The sequence below is a fragment of the Culex quinquefasciatus genome, chromosome 1 (genome assembly GCF_015732765.1).
Source record: "Culex quinquefasciatus strain JHB chromosome 1, VPISU_Cqui_1.0_pri_paternal, whole genome shotgun sequence".
Lineage (NCBI taxonomy): Eukaryota > Metazoa > Arthropoda > Insecta > Diptera > Culicidae > Culex > Culex quinquefasciatus.
The window spans coordinates 71433130-71450294 of NC_051861.1; the positions used below are offsets into that span (position 1 = coordinate 71433130).

Genomic DNA, 17165 nt, shown 5'->3' on the forward strand with positions numbered 1-17165 from the left:
CAACATTTACATAATTAACTTGTTCCGCTAGGTTTAATTTTAACCAAGAATTGTGTTCATGAAGATTTTTAGTAGATCACATCTGTAGTGGATGTGGTGAGAGAGAGAGAGAGAGAGAGAGAGAGAGAAAGAGAATAAGCGAGGAAAGATAGAGAGAGAAAAAGTGAGAGAGAGAGAGAGAGCAAGAAATAAAAGAGATTCTTAATAAACGGCAGTCGATTGCTTAATCTCAACCAGTAAAGTCGTGCGTTTTATTCCGTCCGGAAATGGACGAGGCTGGCCACCAGATCCACGACAATGGCGCAGCTGCTCCCACAGGGTAAGAATCCGTTAAAGTTTGGTCGACGGATGACCGGATAACCAGTTCAAGTGACCGGGCGTTTGCCAATAATTTGGGACCGTTCGATGGGGAAAGTGGTTTTTTTTTCCAATATGGACGCCTTCTAGCGAGCTGTGATTTTTCCGTTTGATGGATTGGTATTGGTGGGACTCCGAAAATTGCGTGTAGTGGTGAGATGGGCACTCAGAACATGGGACGTCGCTTCCGTTATGTGAGTGAGGCTGTGCGAGTTGCCGGTTCAAGAGGTGTGAATGCAAAACCTCGCGACACGCATACACTCTTGGCGGCAGGAGTAGGTTCAAGCTTTGATTTTGCGTTTTCTTCACTCGAGTGGACTTTAGCCTGCATCGGTGTGAGTGTAGGTTGAGTTGCCACGGCAAAAAAGGGGCGAAAACTTGCAGACAAGGATTGCTTCTGCACTTAGTTGGCCAAAGCTTGCGTGGATATTCGTGCAGAGACGGGCGTTCGGGGGCGACAGTGGTATGAGTGGGAACACCAGAACCAACAAAAAAAAAGTATTTTTTGCGTTTCGCGTAGTTTTGTTATGTCGGGCTTGCCGCAAAGTTCGTGAGTGTTCGTGATGTGGTGGGCGTTTGGGGGTGACAGCAGTGTGAGTAGCCACCGAAAAAAAAAAAAAGTTTTTGCATCTCGCGTAGCGTTGCATGCGTCGGGCTTGCCGCCAAGCTTGTGTGTGAGTGATGGCTTTTCGATCGCACGTACTCGAAACGAAAATTTGTGAAACCACCGCAGTGACTCAGTTTGCCGTGACCTCCAAGGGAGCCGTACAGTGACGGGCATTTGAGCCTTTGTTGTGTCGGGCTTGCCGCAAAGTTCGTGTGTGTTCGTGAAGTGACGGGCTAGTGGTATGAGTGGGGACACCAGAAACCATGGTTTTCTTCTCCGTCTCGCCTTACCGTACGGCAGTGTGCGAGTCTAGCATTTCGTATTCCGTGTGTGGGTGACGGCCTTTCGACCACACGTACACTTATGCATAGCCGGAGAAAACTTGTCCAATCACTACATGATGGCGTAGGTTTACGTTCTTGGTAACAACTTTCGTTGCTAAAAATAAACTAATAATGTTGACGAATAATTTTTCCCAAAATGCCCTGAGAGATTTTATGCAAATGATGGACCAAAAGAGAGCGGCATAAAAAGTCCCCTGAGAGGGTTTGTAATTCTGAAGTCCCCTGAGAGGGTTTATAATATTGAAGTCCCCTGAGAGGGTATGTAATTCTGAAGTCCCCCGAGAGGGTTTGTAATTCTGAAGTCCCCTGAGAGGGTTTGTAATTCTGAAGTCCCTTGAGAGGGTTTGTAATATTGAAGTCCCCTGAGAGGGTATGTAATTCTGAAGTCCCCTGAGAGGGTATGTGATTCTGAAACCCTGGGAGGGTTTGCAACCTTAAATAATTAAAATGTCTTCTGTGACGGTTTGTTATTAAAAAAAGTTACCTGTAGGGTTCTGTCTCTTGAGAGGATTTTAATCCTTGAGAGAGTCAACAAAGTGAATCATTTTAATAGAGCAAAAAAAAAACGTAACAATCTCTTAAGGGGTTGCAAAACATGTTTAAAAAATACAAAAAAAGCAAAAGTTGATATTTACACTGATTCACACATCAGCCGACGATAACAAATATTCTTACGGGGAATTTTTGTTCATTCTAGGGAAGCTGCACGCGGAGATAACGCGACGGCATCAGCATTGGCGAAAGCCCTAGAGCACGAAAAACGTCGCAACGCGTCGTTGATGTCGTTGTTGAAGAAGACCCGCAACAAGGCAGATTCGTTCAATTGGGTGGAAGAACCTTCCATCGAAGAAGGCCTCCCTCGGCAAGTGGACAGAAACTCGACGATGAAGGAAAGTTTCTCGGGTAACGAATCGTCCATAATGACTTCGATGGCGCTCGCTTCGCTAAACATCAGCGAATGTAAACCGAGGGACGGCAAAGAGATCGATAAACAAACTTTCGAGCGCTGGAAACAAACCCTCCAAGCGGCCTTGCAGATTTCCGGAATCGAGGACGAGAGGGCAAAGGCTAACGCCTTCACCATCAAAGCTGGAGAGAAGCTGAAGGACCTGCTCGAAGCTACATCCTCCGGTGTGGACGCCCCGGACGAAACGCTGTTTCCGTACTCAAACATGATGTACCGACTGGAGCAACATTTTGGGTCCCAAGATTACCTACTCCTCCAACGTCAAAAACTGAGGTCGTTGCTGCAGGAAACTGGCGAAGAGGACTCTAAATACGTCCGACGAGTCGTTGCAGGAGCCAAGCTTTGCGGATACAGCGATGATAGTTTGTTCGAGAACGTCGTTGACGTGCTTCAGGCGCACGCACTATCGTTGGATGTTCGTAAAGCGTGCCGGAAGTTGCTGCGGTCAAAAGAAGCGCCCAAAAGGAAGCTCGAACATTTACTGGAGGAAGTCGACGCATTGGAAGTAGACCAGAAGCATGAGGCGATCTTCACACGTAATCATCCGCCGCTGAAAGTTTCCGCTGAGGTATCCGCCGTCAGATCAGGTCATCCGGTGTTCAGCGGTAACCATCACTATTCGTCGAGAGGTGGCGTCTCAGCGCGGCCGCCATACTCACCGAGATCTAGTCACGGCTACCAAGGCCAGTCGTACTCACCGAGACCCAGTTTCGGCTACCAAGGCCAGGCGTACTCACCGAGATCCAGTTACGGCCACCACGGCGGACATTACGATCAGCGGGGCCATCACGGCTCGTGGGCTAGAGGAAGGGGGAAATTCAACAGTCGAGGAAAACCATTTCAGCCAAACAATGAACGCGCGCAGCGGTGCTGGAGATGTACCGGTACATACCATTCCCCGGATCTATGTGACAATCGAGACAAGATCTGTCACAAATGTCACGAGAAGGGTCACATCGCTCGAGCGTGCGACGAGGTACCCGAGGAACATCGATCCAAGCAACAGCTCACTCCGGAAGGGAAGTTTCCTCAGCCATCCAAGTTGCGGAAGGTCGCTGCCCTTGCTGACGATAACGACGTAAGTGAGGAAGAGAAGGGGGACAATTAAGCCATTTTGGGCAATCGTATCGTATCGTTTCTTTTCTTTTGGATCTATCAAAATTATTCAAGCTTGCGAAATAACAAGTTACGTACGTTTCGTGGAACTAATCGTTATCCGTTATCAGTTGAATTTAAAAGCCATCAAAGTTTCATGTACTGAAGATTATCAGTTGAATTAAAAAGCTAATCAAAGACTATCAGTTGAATTAAAAAGCTATCAAACCTCATGTACTTTAGATCAAATAAAGCTATCCAGAATATTTTTTTGTTTTTACTGGGTTTTACAAGGGATGTGTGCAACTTCACTCTTACTAAACTAATTTAGCTGAAGTAAAAGGGAGTAATGTAATTTAAATTTCAAGCATTGATAAGGAAACCGTGAACGTTCGACTTAGCGTTGAAAATTGTTGCTTTTATTGTTGTATTACAGAACCAACCAGGATTGGAATCAATTCGACAAACCGATCGTGTTGAAGATTCGAGCAGAGAGACAGCTTCCTCCATACAGTCTGTGGGTGTAGGGCCGTCGGAGAACCGCGGTTGCGGCACAATTACCGGTCACGTTGCGGGCGTGGCCCTGGTCTTTTTAATCGACTCCGGCGCTGAGGTCAACACAGTGGACAAGAAAAACTTCGACAAAATGCTGGCAAATAACAATTCAAAGCGAGGACTGTACTGTTATACCGAAGGATCTGATTTGTCACTGAAAGCCTACGCAACTCCAGGATTTATTTCCGTAATCGGCTCTTTCACGGCGGAGCTTTTCATCACGGCTGATCGGCCAAGTTACCTCGAAAAATTTTACATCGTGCAGAATGCACGGCCGCTACTGAGCAGAGGTACTGCCCTGCGGTACAGCGTCCTCCAGCTAGGCCTGCAAGTCCCGGTCCAGAAGGAAGCAAATGCCATCCAAGAGGTCCTCGCCCTGTCGAAAACCAACGAGTTTCCAAAGTTCGACATCCCCCCGGTCGTAATTTCGTACGACAAGTCTATGCCACCTTCAAGACATATCTTTACTAACATTCCACCCGCCTTCAAAGAGGAAACAGAACGCCGACTAGCAGAACTGCTATCGTCTGGAATCATCGAGAAAGTTACAACTCAAATGGACCGTTCGTTTTGCTCGTCCCTACTGGTTGTTCCGAAAGGGAAAGACGATATACGCCTGGTGGTGGACTTGAGGGGGCCGAATAAGTGTATAATCCGCACCCCGTTCAGGATGCCGACGCTCGAGTCGATTCTGGCTCGGCTGAACGGTTCCAAGTGGTTCTCTACGATCGACCTAACGAGTGCATTCTTCCACGTGGTCCTGGACGAGCAATCGAGGCACTTAACGAACTTCTTCTCCGGTCAGGACATGTACCGGTTCGTACGGCTTCCGTTTGGTCTGACAAACGCACCGGACGTTTTCCAAGAGGCTCTCCAGACTAACGTACTTGCCGGTTGCGAGGGTACTTGTAACTACTTAGACGATATCTTGGTATACGGAAAGACACAAGCAGAACACGATTCGAACTTGAGGAAGGTACTTTCAAGGCTCCGGAGTCACGGTGTGCGGTTGAATGAGCAGAAGTGCGTATTTCGCAAGAACAGCGTGAAGTTCTTGGGATTCCAGCTTTCGTACGATGGGCTGAGCGTCGAGGAGGATAAACTGAAAGCGTTGGAGAACTTCCGTCGTCCCGAGAATTTGCAGGAAGTGAAAAGTTTTCTTGGCTTGATTAATTTCTCGGAGCGCTTCATCTTGAAGCGAGCGGATAAAACGGAGAACCTTAGGAACCTCAGTAGGTCGGAGACGTTCTACTGGACAGACTGCGAAGAGGAGGAGTTTCTGTACTTGAAGTACGAGGCGCTCTCATCCATCAAGAAGCTTGGATACTTTGACTGCAAAGATAAAACGGAGCTGTTTGTCGACGCGTCGCCGATTGGCCTTGGGGCCGTCCTGGTTCAGTACAATAACGAAGGTACACCCCGGATCATCGCGTGCGCTTCTAAAGCTTTGTCAGCGAGCGAGCAAAAGTACCCCCAGTCGCAGAAAGAGGCGCTTTCGATCGTATGGGGCGTCGAACGGTTTTCGTACTATCTGATCAGCAAGCCGTTCGTTGTTCGTACGGACTCGGAATCAAACGAAATAATCTTCGACAGCGAACAAAGAACCGGAAAACGGGCAGTGACTCGAGCTGAGACGTGGGCACTCCGTCTGCAATCTTTTCGGTTCAAGCCCAAAAGAGTTCCAGGTAACCAGAACATCGCCGACGCGCTGTCACGCTTGATAGATAAATCACAAATCGACGAACCCTTCGACGACATCAACGAGAAGCACGTTTTGTATGCCCTTGATGCCGCCCACATGAACCTCTCTTGGAACACGATAGAGATCGCATCTGAAACTGATGAAGAAAATTGTGCCGTTCGATCTGCATTGCATACCGGAGTGTGGCCAGAAAACCTTCGTCGCTATGAAACACAATCGAAAGAGCTCCGCGTGCTGGGTTCACTGGTTTTCAAAAGCGACAAGATCATTCTTCCTCTGAAGCTTCGTCGGACCGCGATCGAGATTGCTCACCAGGGACACGTCGGGTGCGGTGCCACCAAGAAGCTCCTTCGGGACTACTTCTGGTGGCCCAACATGAGCAAGGAGGCGGTCGAGTTTGTCGGCAAGTGCGAAGCTTGCCTAATGGTATCAAGAAAAAACCCGCCCCTACCACTCTCCAGCCGCACACTTCCCCAAGGACCTTGGGAGATCTTACAGATAGACTTTCTGACACTGAACGGATGTGGATCGGGGCATTTCCTTGTCATAGTTGATATGCACTCAAGGTTTTTGCAAGTCATTGAAATGAAAACCACCGATTGCACAAAAACCAACGCCGCGCTCTGCAAAGCGTTCACTACCTGGGGACTTCCGCTCATCATCCAAAGCGACAACGGCCCGCCTTTTCAGAGCCAAGAATTTACAGACTTCTGGGAAGACAAAGGTGTTCGGGAGCGCAAGTCGATCCCCCTCAGTGCCCAGTCAAATGGAGGCGTCGAACGACAAAATCAAGGCATAATAAAGTCGATTTCCGCTGCCAAAGCCGAGCAACGAAACTGGAGGGAAGCCCTACAAGAGTATGTGCACGTGCACAACACCAGGAAGGAACACTCGCGCCTCGGGGTTACACCGTTCGAGCTGTTGGTGGGCTGGAAATACCGCGGAACTTTTCCAGCACTCTGGGAAACTAAGTCTTCAGAGAAGGTCGATAAAGAACAGGTAGCCGAGGACGACGCCGCATCTAAACTGTGCAGTAAAAAGTTCGCTGACAACAGCAGGGGCGCCAAGGAGTCCGACATTCAACCTGGCGATAGGGTGGTCATTTCTATCCCGCAACGTAACAAACTGGACCCGTCCTTTTCGAGAGAGGTATACCGTGCTAGCAAGGAAAGGGGCGAAAGTGGTCGTTAGGAGTGACTGCGGGGTTCAGCTGGCTCGAAACGTGCAGGACGTCAAGCGCGCACAAGATTTCAGCGTTGATAGCGAGTCTGTTGGGGTAAGACAGATGTTATGAACCAATTATGGTTTGGTTTTGTGATTAGTACAAATTTATTATACGCTTCTTCTATTTCACAGGACGACGCCGATGACACGCTGACGAATGTACCACCCGACGCGCGGGACCATAACTCGGAGACAGAACAGCAAGAGAATCGGCAGCCACCTGCGACCAACAATTCATCGGACGTTCGCAGGAACCTCGACGATTCGGAGGCGGCCCAGATTCCGATTACTTCCGGAGACGGTTCACCAACGAACAATACTGGAAGACCCAAGAGGAACATTCTAAGACCAAGCAAATACAAGGATATGTATCTGTACAACATTTTTCAGTAATGAGTAGGACTAAGCGAGGATGTAGTGGATGTGGTGAGAGAGAGAGAGAGAGAGAGAGAGAAAGAGAATAAGCGAGGAAAGATAGAGAGAGAAAAAGTGAGAGAGAGAGAGAGAGCAAGAAATAAAAGAGATTCTTAATAAACGGCAGTCGATTGCTTAATCTCAACCAGTAAAGTCGTGCGTTTTATTCCGTCCGGAAATGGACGAGGCTGGCCACCAGATCCACGACAACATCTTCAAAAGTAAACCCTTTAGCTTTCATTTGGTTTATAGTTCAAACCCCCAATGCACTTATTTATATTTTTAGAAAGTCAGTTGTCTGTTTTACTTTTTGTTCGTTGCAAATCTAAAAATCCAATCTTGATCTTTTGCTCTTTTAGTAAGTTAGATGATCCGATAGGTAACTGTGTAATTTTGAAAGGTTCAATATTACCTCTTTAACGGTACACATCAACCATTACTTTTGCACCCAGATTTCTGTTACAGACATTTTAGTATTTTTAAAACTACGGGAACTATCGATATGATTTTTATTCATCCCTAAATTATTGTCTTCAAAGTTATTTACAAAAAGTTTGACTATTTTTACAATCACATTTATGCAGGATTGGGTCCGTAAGTTTCACAAATTTGGAATAAGAAGACAACAACTTCTTTGGTTGCTGTGCACCCTTAATGATGTAATATTACATCGATTAAGACTGAAAAAGTGGCATTCTAGTGAAAAGAGGTAAATTTACACATTTTAGATGAAAAATTACACATTTACACATAAAAGATGTAGGGTACGTTATCCATTAGTGGACCCCTTTCCTATAGTGGACCCTCTGAAGCGTTTTTGATGAAAAATTCAATAAAATCACAATTTCAAGCGTGTTGTTGTCTACAAATCTTTTATTTGGCATGTTCAGCATCATTTAAAACAATGTTGACTGACATTGAATCGTCCTTTTCACCAAAATAAGTGTTTTAAGTTCGACATCTGAAATCAGCCATGGCCACTAGCATTTTCACAACAAAACAGCATTTATATTTTATTATTGAATTAACTATCCAATCATTTTTGACTGATCATTTAACTTCAGTAAGTCGAAATAATGTAAGTTTAAGGAACTTTACTAAAATAAAGCGAAGAACTGCTCATTTTGGAGTCTGCGATCAGCAGAGAAGCGAGTCAGACGTGCGTCCCTCACAAACCAAAAAAGTGCTAAAAAGTGCAAAAATGCCTCACGGCAAGAAAAAGAGGCGGTCCTCACCAGCAGGATCGGCAGATTTGAAGAAGCTAAAGAATGCCGAAGCGCTACCTGCAAAGCCAGGCAGTTTGAGCAAGGACGCTCAAAAATTGTCTGGAAACCAGTTCGCTACCCTCCCTGTGGACGTGAGCGAGAAGGAAGAATTTGAACGACGGGAAAAGTTGCCACCCATTTTTGTGAAAACATCGTCATCGGATTCGGTGCGAAAGTGGCTGACCGGGTTTATCAAATCTGGTGCTTTAAAAGCTTCCATTCGCTTGTGTGCTGATGGACTCAAAATTCAGCTACCTACCAGAAAGGATTACAACTACGTTCGGGATTTCTTGAACAACACAAAGATTGAATACTACAGCCATGACGATCCAGGTAAACGCCCCATGAAACAGGTCCTCCGAGGCCTGTACGACATGGATGTGAGTGTGCTGAAAGAAGAGCTCAAAACTCTTAAGTTGAACGTGATCGAAGTCTTCAAGATGACGAGGCACAACAAGGACATCAAGTATCGTGATCAACTGTACCTGGTTCATCTCGAGAAAGGATCGACAACGCCGTCTGAGCTGAAAGCAGTTCGGGCAATTTTCAACATCATCGTGACTTGGGAACGTTATCGTCCAGTGCACCGTGACGTGACACAATGTTCGAACTGCTTGCAGTTTGGGCATGGTGGAAGGAACTGTTTCATCAAGAGTCGTTGTGCAACCTGCGGAGGTGAGCACAAAACTCAAGATTGCAACACAATCAACGAGAACATTGAAGCCAGATGCTTCAATTGCGGCGGCGACCATTCTACCAAGAATCGAAGCTGCCCAAAACGAGCTGAATTTGTGAAAATTCGGCAGCAAGCGACGACGAGGCACCAACCAAATCGTCGCAAAACACCACCAACTTTCACGGACGTGGATTTTCCTGCTTTGGCGTCACCTGGAGCGGGATCTGTTCGAGTGGTTCCAAATCTGCAGCCATTGCCGTTGAATCAGCGGAAAAAAGTTGCAGAGAATACAACACCTGCTCTGCCGCTCAAAGCAAGTCCGTCCCATATGTATTTTTGTCGATTTTGAGATAAATCCAGTAGTTGTCTTGTTTGAACATCTACTTTAACCCTATTTAATAAAAAATGTATGTTTGTTCTAAACATTCCAAAATAAAAATCACTTTGGTGCTGTCCCATATGCAAAATAAAGGCAAGTCAGTTCCTTGTATTGAAATGTCTCACAAATCAATAGAAAAAATGTGTAATTTCTATATTTACACAGACTATGTACCTAAGTACTCGCAGAACTTAAAAACACATAAAATTGTTCAAATTGACGGTATATTTTAAATTTGGAAGCGTAATATTCGAAACCATATTCTGCATTTTTTTCCTCATGCATTGGATAATCACGGTAAAAAAATAAACAACCTACCATTGAGCTAATATTCATTAAAATCAGTACTATTCCTTCTTGTATGAATAGCCATGGTCTGGTTTTAGATTTAGGATCCCCTTCCATTAAACGATTCTGGATTACTCAATTTAAGGGTCCGGATGTTGATACATGCAATCAAATGTGAATATCTGTTCTGCAGCAAAAGAAATAGAAATAATACAACATTGCTGGTTAAATACTCGTAGTTGGTAAATTTAATAGAATCATCCGCCAAATTAAATTAACCTGAAACAAACAAAATTTTCGATCATTGATAAAAACAATTTTGAAAATTTCCAAAACAAACCAACAAATGACAGGCAAATTTCTGTTGGAAATGTACAAGCCTACCTTGATAACCTGACAGACTTGCCTTTATTTATGGATAAATAAAGTCAGGTCAGTCCCAGCACGAAAATTTACCAAATTAACCAATAAATTTTAACTTTTTTGAGTAAATTTTTGGATAGGGGTACTTTTTGAAACAATATTGAAATAATTGTAGAAAAAAGTTTGTAAAAATTGGTGATTAGAAATGTAAAAAAAGGTGAAACATTTTTTGAGCTTCTCACGGCGATATCTCAGCACTCACTTTTTACATATGGGACGGACTAGATTGGAGCGGCAGTGCTGGCTTCAGTCAGCAACCGAGGGAAAACCAACCAGCATCAACGGATGAAGGCAGCAGTGACCTGTTTTCACCACAAGAACTTATGAACATTTTCATCGAGATGACAACAACACTGCGTGGTTGCAAAACTCGTGCGGAACAAGTAAGAACACTTGGAGGATTTATCTTAAAATACAGTTCGTAGTTTACTCGTTCTAATGATTTTGAATATTTCAATGTATTTGCTTTTTTAGTTTTAAGTTAGGATTAATTGTTAAAGTCATTTTTTTTTCTTTTTTACCCAAATGTATTCGATTTAATGCAAAAATGTAAAACAATTTGAAGTAAATAAATGAATGTGAACAGTTAATAAGAAAACGAAAAATATAAAAAAGATGAAGAGCATGTAGCCATACCACTTAGAATGTAAATGAAATGTAATTATTATAAGAAAGTTCAATAAAGACATATTTAATTTCAAAAAAAACTGCTCATTTTCGAGCAAAAATTAGGGGGGTCCAATATAGGACAACGAAAATCCAAACTTTTCCAAAAGTGGACCCCTGTAAATTTAACCTTCAAAAATGAAGAAAACGTTGTATTTAAGCAAAAGTTTGTCTTAAACATACAATAAATGCTTGTTGTAATCAACCTAAACGCATATTTTTTCAATTATGAGTATAAATATAGCTGTTTTCATGTTAAAAGTACCAACAATTCTGAAGCCGTAAGAATTTAAAATTTATCGAAACTATAGTTAATTGTACTTAACTGAAGCATCATAAATGTAGTTTGAAATGATATTTTATAATAATAAATCAATAACAAAACTTTTTTAAATAAACGTGCGTGGTTTTATCAGCAACTGTAAAGCAACTGTATTGTTTAGTTTCGGTCCACCATTTATGTAATAAATATGGAAAAATTTGAATCAAAAAAACATTTTTAAATTTATTTTTATTTTTACAGCAGTTTTTGAAAAGTTTTCTCTGATCTTTTACGGAAATAAATGTGTTTAAATGTCTGTTAGATTTTTCCGTTGTTTAAAGCCAAATTTGTTAACAAAACATATTTTCTTATGATGAAAAGTGAGCAAAATCCATCTTTTATTCGTTATATCTATCATTAGACCTACACCATGCATCAAAACATCCAAAATCGTTTAAATTTGGTAAAAATAACAGTTTGCCTATAGTGGACCCGGGTCCACAATCGGATTATGGACCCGGGTCCACTATAGGAAAAGGGGGTCCATAACAGGCAAAAAAACTTTTTTTTCAAATGGCTATTTTTCTGCTCAAAAACGAATAACTGATGAAACAAATAGTCAAAATTGTTCAAAAGACTTCAGATTTCATTGTTTTGTACAGAGGGTTATGAAAAAGTGCTTAAAATATTAAAAAATTGTAAAAAATGTGTTTCGGCTCTACTAGGGGGTCCACTAATGGTTAAAATACCCTACTCATTCCCAGATGAAATATTACCATGATTTTTTTTACTGAGTATCCAATGCATTGCGAAAATAGTGGAGAATTTATTTACGCCGATTTTTTGTGTGGTACAGTCGAGTTGTGGAGGATTGGAAAAACACATCAACAAATATGCAAGCAAACTAAAAATCAAAGAGCCTCCATTTACTTTAGAATGTAACAGGTGTTATATAATTTCGATACTAATGTCTTTTGTTTGCAATATTTATTACTTGCTTCTTCTCAAATTTGCATAACTTTTATTTGAGTAACGTGCAAAAGACACTTGTTTTGTCTGTTTCTTCACATTAATTCATAAACATTAAATATTACTGCGAAAACACAATTTCCAATCCGGAACGCGCTATCTCTGTGGGGACGAAACGAAAACCGGTTGATTGATAACCATACGCGACGAGAAAAACATTGCAAACCGGTCGGATCGACTCGCCAATATGTAAATTTATTTATGTATGCCACCACGCCCGGTTCTCCAGGCGCTCGCACATATGTATGAAAAAAAGCAAAACACACGTACAAACCTATAAATTTGCAATCAGGTTATGTGGCTGCTGCGATCATTGAAAACTGATTAAATGGCGTAAATCTATTTAAAAAAATGTTATGCAATCGATTTTCTTAGATATGCATTTTAAAATAATTAATTATTTAAGCTAGAAAAATAAGCTGACAAAAGAATATGTCTTTATCTTTTTTGCAGTCCACTGTGCGTTGAAACGATGTCACAAAATGGGAACATGGTTTATTTTTGCTCTCCAGCAAACCAGCAGAGACACAACGGCGGCAACGGAGCGGCTAATCGGACCGATTGTAGCTGCTGCTGCTGCTGTGTATAATCAATAAAATGGGAAGCGCCCGTGTCTGGCCTCGCATACCTTGATCCAGAGCAGACGTTCGACCGATCAATCGGCCAGAGGGCGCAATGGGTTCAATTTCCTGTTACCATACCAACCAGCCATCCAACCGAGATAGTGCCACCGTGTGGGCCAATTATGTGCTTGAGTGAATCTGGGCCACCAATTAGCCACATCGCAGTGGGCCTTGGCTGGGCCGCAACTAAGTGGATGACTTGGTGCCGGAAGAAAGTTAGTTTAGTGTCTTCCAGGAAAATCGAGTTATAATAAGGAACATTCGACCGCAAATATTTGTTATTGTTTCAAATTCAATAGGGTCAGATGTAAACAAGCAGCAAATCCTTTTCTTACTCAACGTGAACTGTCACTAGAGGGGTTGAGATTTCAAAAAAAAATGTCCACGTGGTTTATGGATGGTCCCTTTTGTATTTTTCATTAAAAGACCAACTTATCACCATTCTTTTGAAACGTGGCGATCTAAACTTGGCCGTTCCAGAGATATGATTTTTTGAAAAATGTTTTTTTTTGGGAAAATCGTTGAAAAACGCATTTTTTTGGACTACCCTTTATTGGAATGGACCACCATAATCGTCAAACATAAAAATACGGGTCTAATTATTTTGGTGAAGGAGGTCATGCCAAATTTGAGAATTTTGATGTGGATCCTGATTGTTTGACACAAAATCAGATTGTATAGCTAAAATTTATAGGAAACCATCCATAAACCACGTGGACACTTTTTTTGGAAATCTCTAACCCTCCCCCCCCCCCTCTTGTTTGTATGGAGCGTGGACAATCTCCAGTAAAGTGTCCACGTGGTTTATGGATGGTCCCTAAAAATTTGGTAAATTTGAGTTTTCAACTTTTCATACAACATGTTCAAATTTATCACAAAACCCTAGTGATTGTTTGTGAAATGTTTAGGACTGATTTTAAACTATTTTTCACACAATTTTAACAAAAACACTGATGGAAAAATAAGTCACCTGTTAAAAGCTGCTATTTAGGGGGAAATATACCCTTTCTAATCAAACACCTATCTTCGTCAGATGGAGAGTTTGAAGCTCGATTAAAGCTCCAAAAATACTTTTCAGGCTATAAACTTACCAGCAACAGCACCGCCTCGAGTAAGCACGCAAATTTATGCCACTTACTGGCCAAAAAGATCAAATTTAATGCATTTTTGATCATAATTTCTATTTTGCGAGACCATTTCTTATCATTTTGGTTGCACACACACACACACACACGCAAGATCATAGGTTAACTGCTTAACGAAAGTCGCCATCAATATCTTTTCACTTGCGCTAACGATTTCAAAGCGCTTAAGATATAAAATTGCTTCCAACTACCGGCAACATGTTCTTTTGACCATTACTTAGTCACTCACTTGAAAAATAATCCCGAAAAATGTAGAGAGCCTGGAGCTTATTAGAGAACGGTCATCTCAAACCAAAAGTAACAATCGAAGCACGAGAACTGTCAAACGGAGGTACCAATCGAGCATAGAGTAATCTACGTGCGTATGTATTGCGTGTACGTACACGAAAATAAAGTGAGGTTAAATTTTGTCAGGCAGCAAAACCAAATGGTGCGCTAGTGTGCGTACGCGAAACGTCATTAAGCTCTATAAGACAAAGAATTTTGCTTGATTGGTACCTCCGTTTGACAGTTCTCGTGCTTCGATTGGTACTTTTGGTTTGAGATGACCGTTCTCTAATAAGCTCCAGGCTCTCTAGAAAAATGTAAATAATGAGCAAGCACCAACAAAAAAAACAAACGCGCTAAGTCTTTTGACGTTTCAATTTTGAATGCCGATTCTAATCGAAGGTTGAAGAAAACCGAGCGAGGAGCGAAGGCAAATAAAGAACAAAGGGTGGCCACTAACACCACCAACATGCTGGTGCAGCGCCTGTTGGAGTGAGCAAGTACTGCCAAGAAACTTTCGCTATAAATGCTACTTTTCGTGATTGTTCGTTTAAAATTTCATCAATTTTGGCAGCACTAAGCAGACCCAACCCAAGTAGCAAATAAAACATCGCTTTTTATTTTTTTGTTGAACAATTGCTGCACAAGCGTTTTTATACGTTAATTATTGAACAACACAGCAAAAAATCCGATGGTAAAATCGCATGCAAAAGCATGCACATCACCTTCGTCAAAATAAACACTTAATATTACACACTGCATGTACATTTTTTGCAAACACAAAAAAAAGTTGCAACCGACGGGATTCAAACCCAGCACCAACAGTAAGGATTGGCGCCTTAGCCCACTCGGCCATCAGACCAATGAAAAGCTGTAAGGATAAACGCATATATGAGCTTGACATTTCGGTCAAGTAGGTTTTTCATATTGATGGGCTACATATTTCAGGGTGTAAAACCACATAAAATTGCATAAAATAATGCAATATTTATTTTACACCCAAGCCTTCTACACGCAGCTGGATTACTACTTTTTTAGCTGTGAAGTGTCATAAAATTTGGTCAATTGTTCTCATTTTGATCAAAAAACCATTGTTCAACATGATTGTGTAACACAAATGCCAAATCTAGCAACAGATTACGAATAGTTCATTTCGAAGTTTATTCTGACTCAAATGGAACATGCTTGTAGAACTAAAAGCAAACTGACATTTGCAGACTTGATCTTTCATTTTAGTTTGCTAAACATGATAACATTGTAGAATTGAACTCTGGCTTCGGATGGGATTTCACGTATACAAGTTGTTTATGTGTAGTTCGCGTTCGTGTTTAAAAAAACCGAGCAAGAACATATTGAAGAAACAAGCACAGATAGTTCTAAAAATAGAAACAGCTTATGTTCAAAAGAAGTTTTGGCAAACTGTTAGTGAACTTGGAAAAACCTAGATGACCGCAGACTTCTTATTGACGTTTAGGCCTGCTCATCCAACATAACCCCTCGTGGAAAGAAGCAGACGCGCGCCCGGACTTGACATTTGGAGTGATCTTGGGTTCGATACTTGCCCTGGGCATTCTTCATCAGAAAGAAAACATGAAAATGCAGCACTCGGAACCAGCAGCAGTAGTAGAGAAGAAGTAGCAAGCGACGTTAATTAGCACTTAAATATAATTGAAAAAATCCACAAAGGCATAATTAGGAAATCGAATGATTTTTATGGTTGATATTTTTTTATTATTTATCATTCATATTATTATCATTCATATATTACGTATCCCTGTCCAAACTAATAAATACAAAAAACTAATAGTTAAAGTATCGTAAAGCGACATTACTCACAAATAAAGGATTAAATTAAGAAAAAAACTTTTCAGCGAACACCTTGAACATATTTTATGAAAAACCTGTTTAACATTCTTGTCTGTCACGATATGTTCTTGGACGGTTATAAAAACGTTTGCCTAACACCCTCCTGAATCTTAAGGGCAGAATGTTGTTAAACGGTTCTAACGACGTTATCCAACCCGGTTCAGAATCTTATAGTCAAGAGTTCTTATGACATGTTCAACAAACGTTCTCTATGCTAGAAGGACGTGCGCTGGTAAAACTTAATTAAACCACGCACATTTCTAACAGGTTAAGAGATGTTCAACAACAGAAAAACGTGCGCTTCTTCCAGCGTTCAAGAGTTCCCAGGGACGTTGGGAAAACATAGTAAATGAGTTCAACAACAAGTTCGGAAATCTTTTGGCGAACAAAGTGTGCTACTTGGGAAAAGAGCGCTGGAAGAAAAAAAGAACTAAGCTGAAAATAGAAAAATGGGCGTGGCCAAATGCACTCGACTGATTAGAATGCATTTTTGAAATATTTTTTTTAAATGCTTGTAAAAGGAATAGCATAACCTTTAATAAAAGTGAAAATAAACAGAAATGTTCACAAAAAGTTGCTCTACTCGTTGGTGTACTTGGTTTTAGTGAATTTCAAGGAACAATCCAGATTATCCAGCATCATTCAAACACGACCGCTTATTAGGCTTAAAATGTTCACATTTCCCCTAAGAAGAGAGCAACGAGCCTCCCTACTCAGCCCTAAATGAACATGATTAAATCAAAAATTGTTAACAATCACCAATAATAAAATTCTAAATTCTCTTCGACATATGATCTTCAAGTAATTGAGTCAAACTTCGATTATATCAATAACAAAAAAAAACACTTCCAAACCCACTAATTGGTTTGGTCCATAACCGGCTCGGTCAATTCCTTCTGCCAGATAGATAAGTAGATACAAACAGCAAATAGTAGAGGTGTCTATTTAAGCAGTTCGTGCCGTCGTCCACAGCTCCAACCCGAACCCGACACAACACCTTGGAATATCGCG

General features: G+C 41.7%; 1 protein-coding gene across 1 annotated transcript; it reads left to right on the forward strand.

Moving 5' to 3' along the window:
• Nucleotides 1-264: 264 nt before the first annotated feature.
• LOC119770349 lies at nt 265-7244 on the forward strand. Its single transcript, XM_038265049.1, has 4 exons — nt 265-319; nt 2006-3353; nt 3807-6776; nt 6984-7244. The coding sequence occupies exons 1-4, from the start codon at nt 267-269 to the stop codon at nt 7242-7244; spliced, it is 4632 nt and encodes a 1543-aa protein (XP_038120977.1). The 5' UTR covers nt 265-266.
• The last annotated feature ends 9921 nt before the right edge of the window (nt 7245-17165 follow it).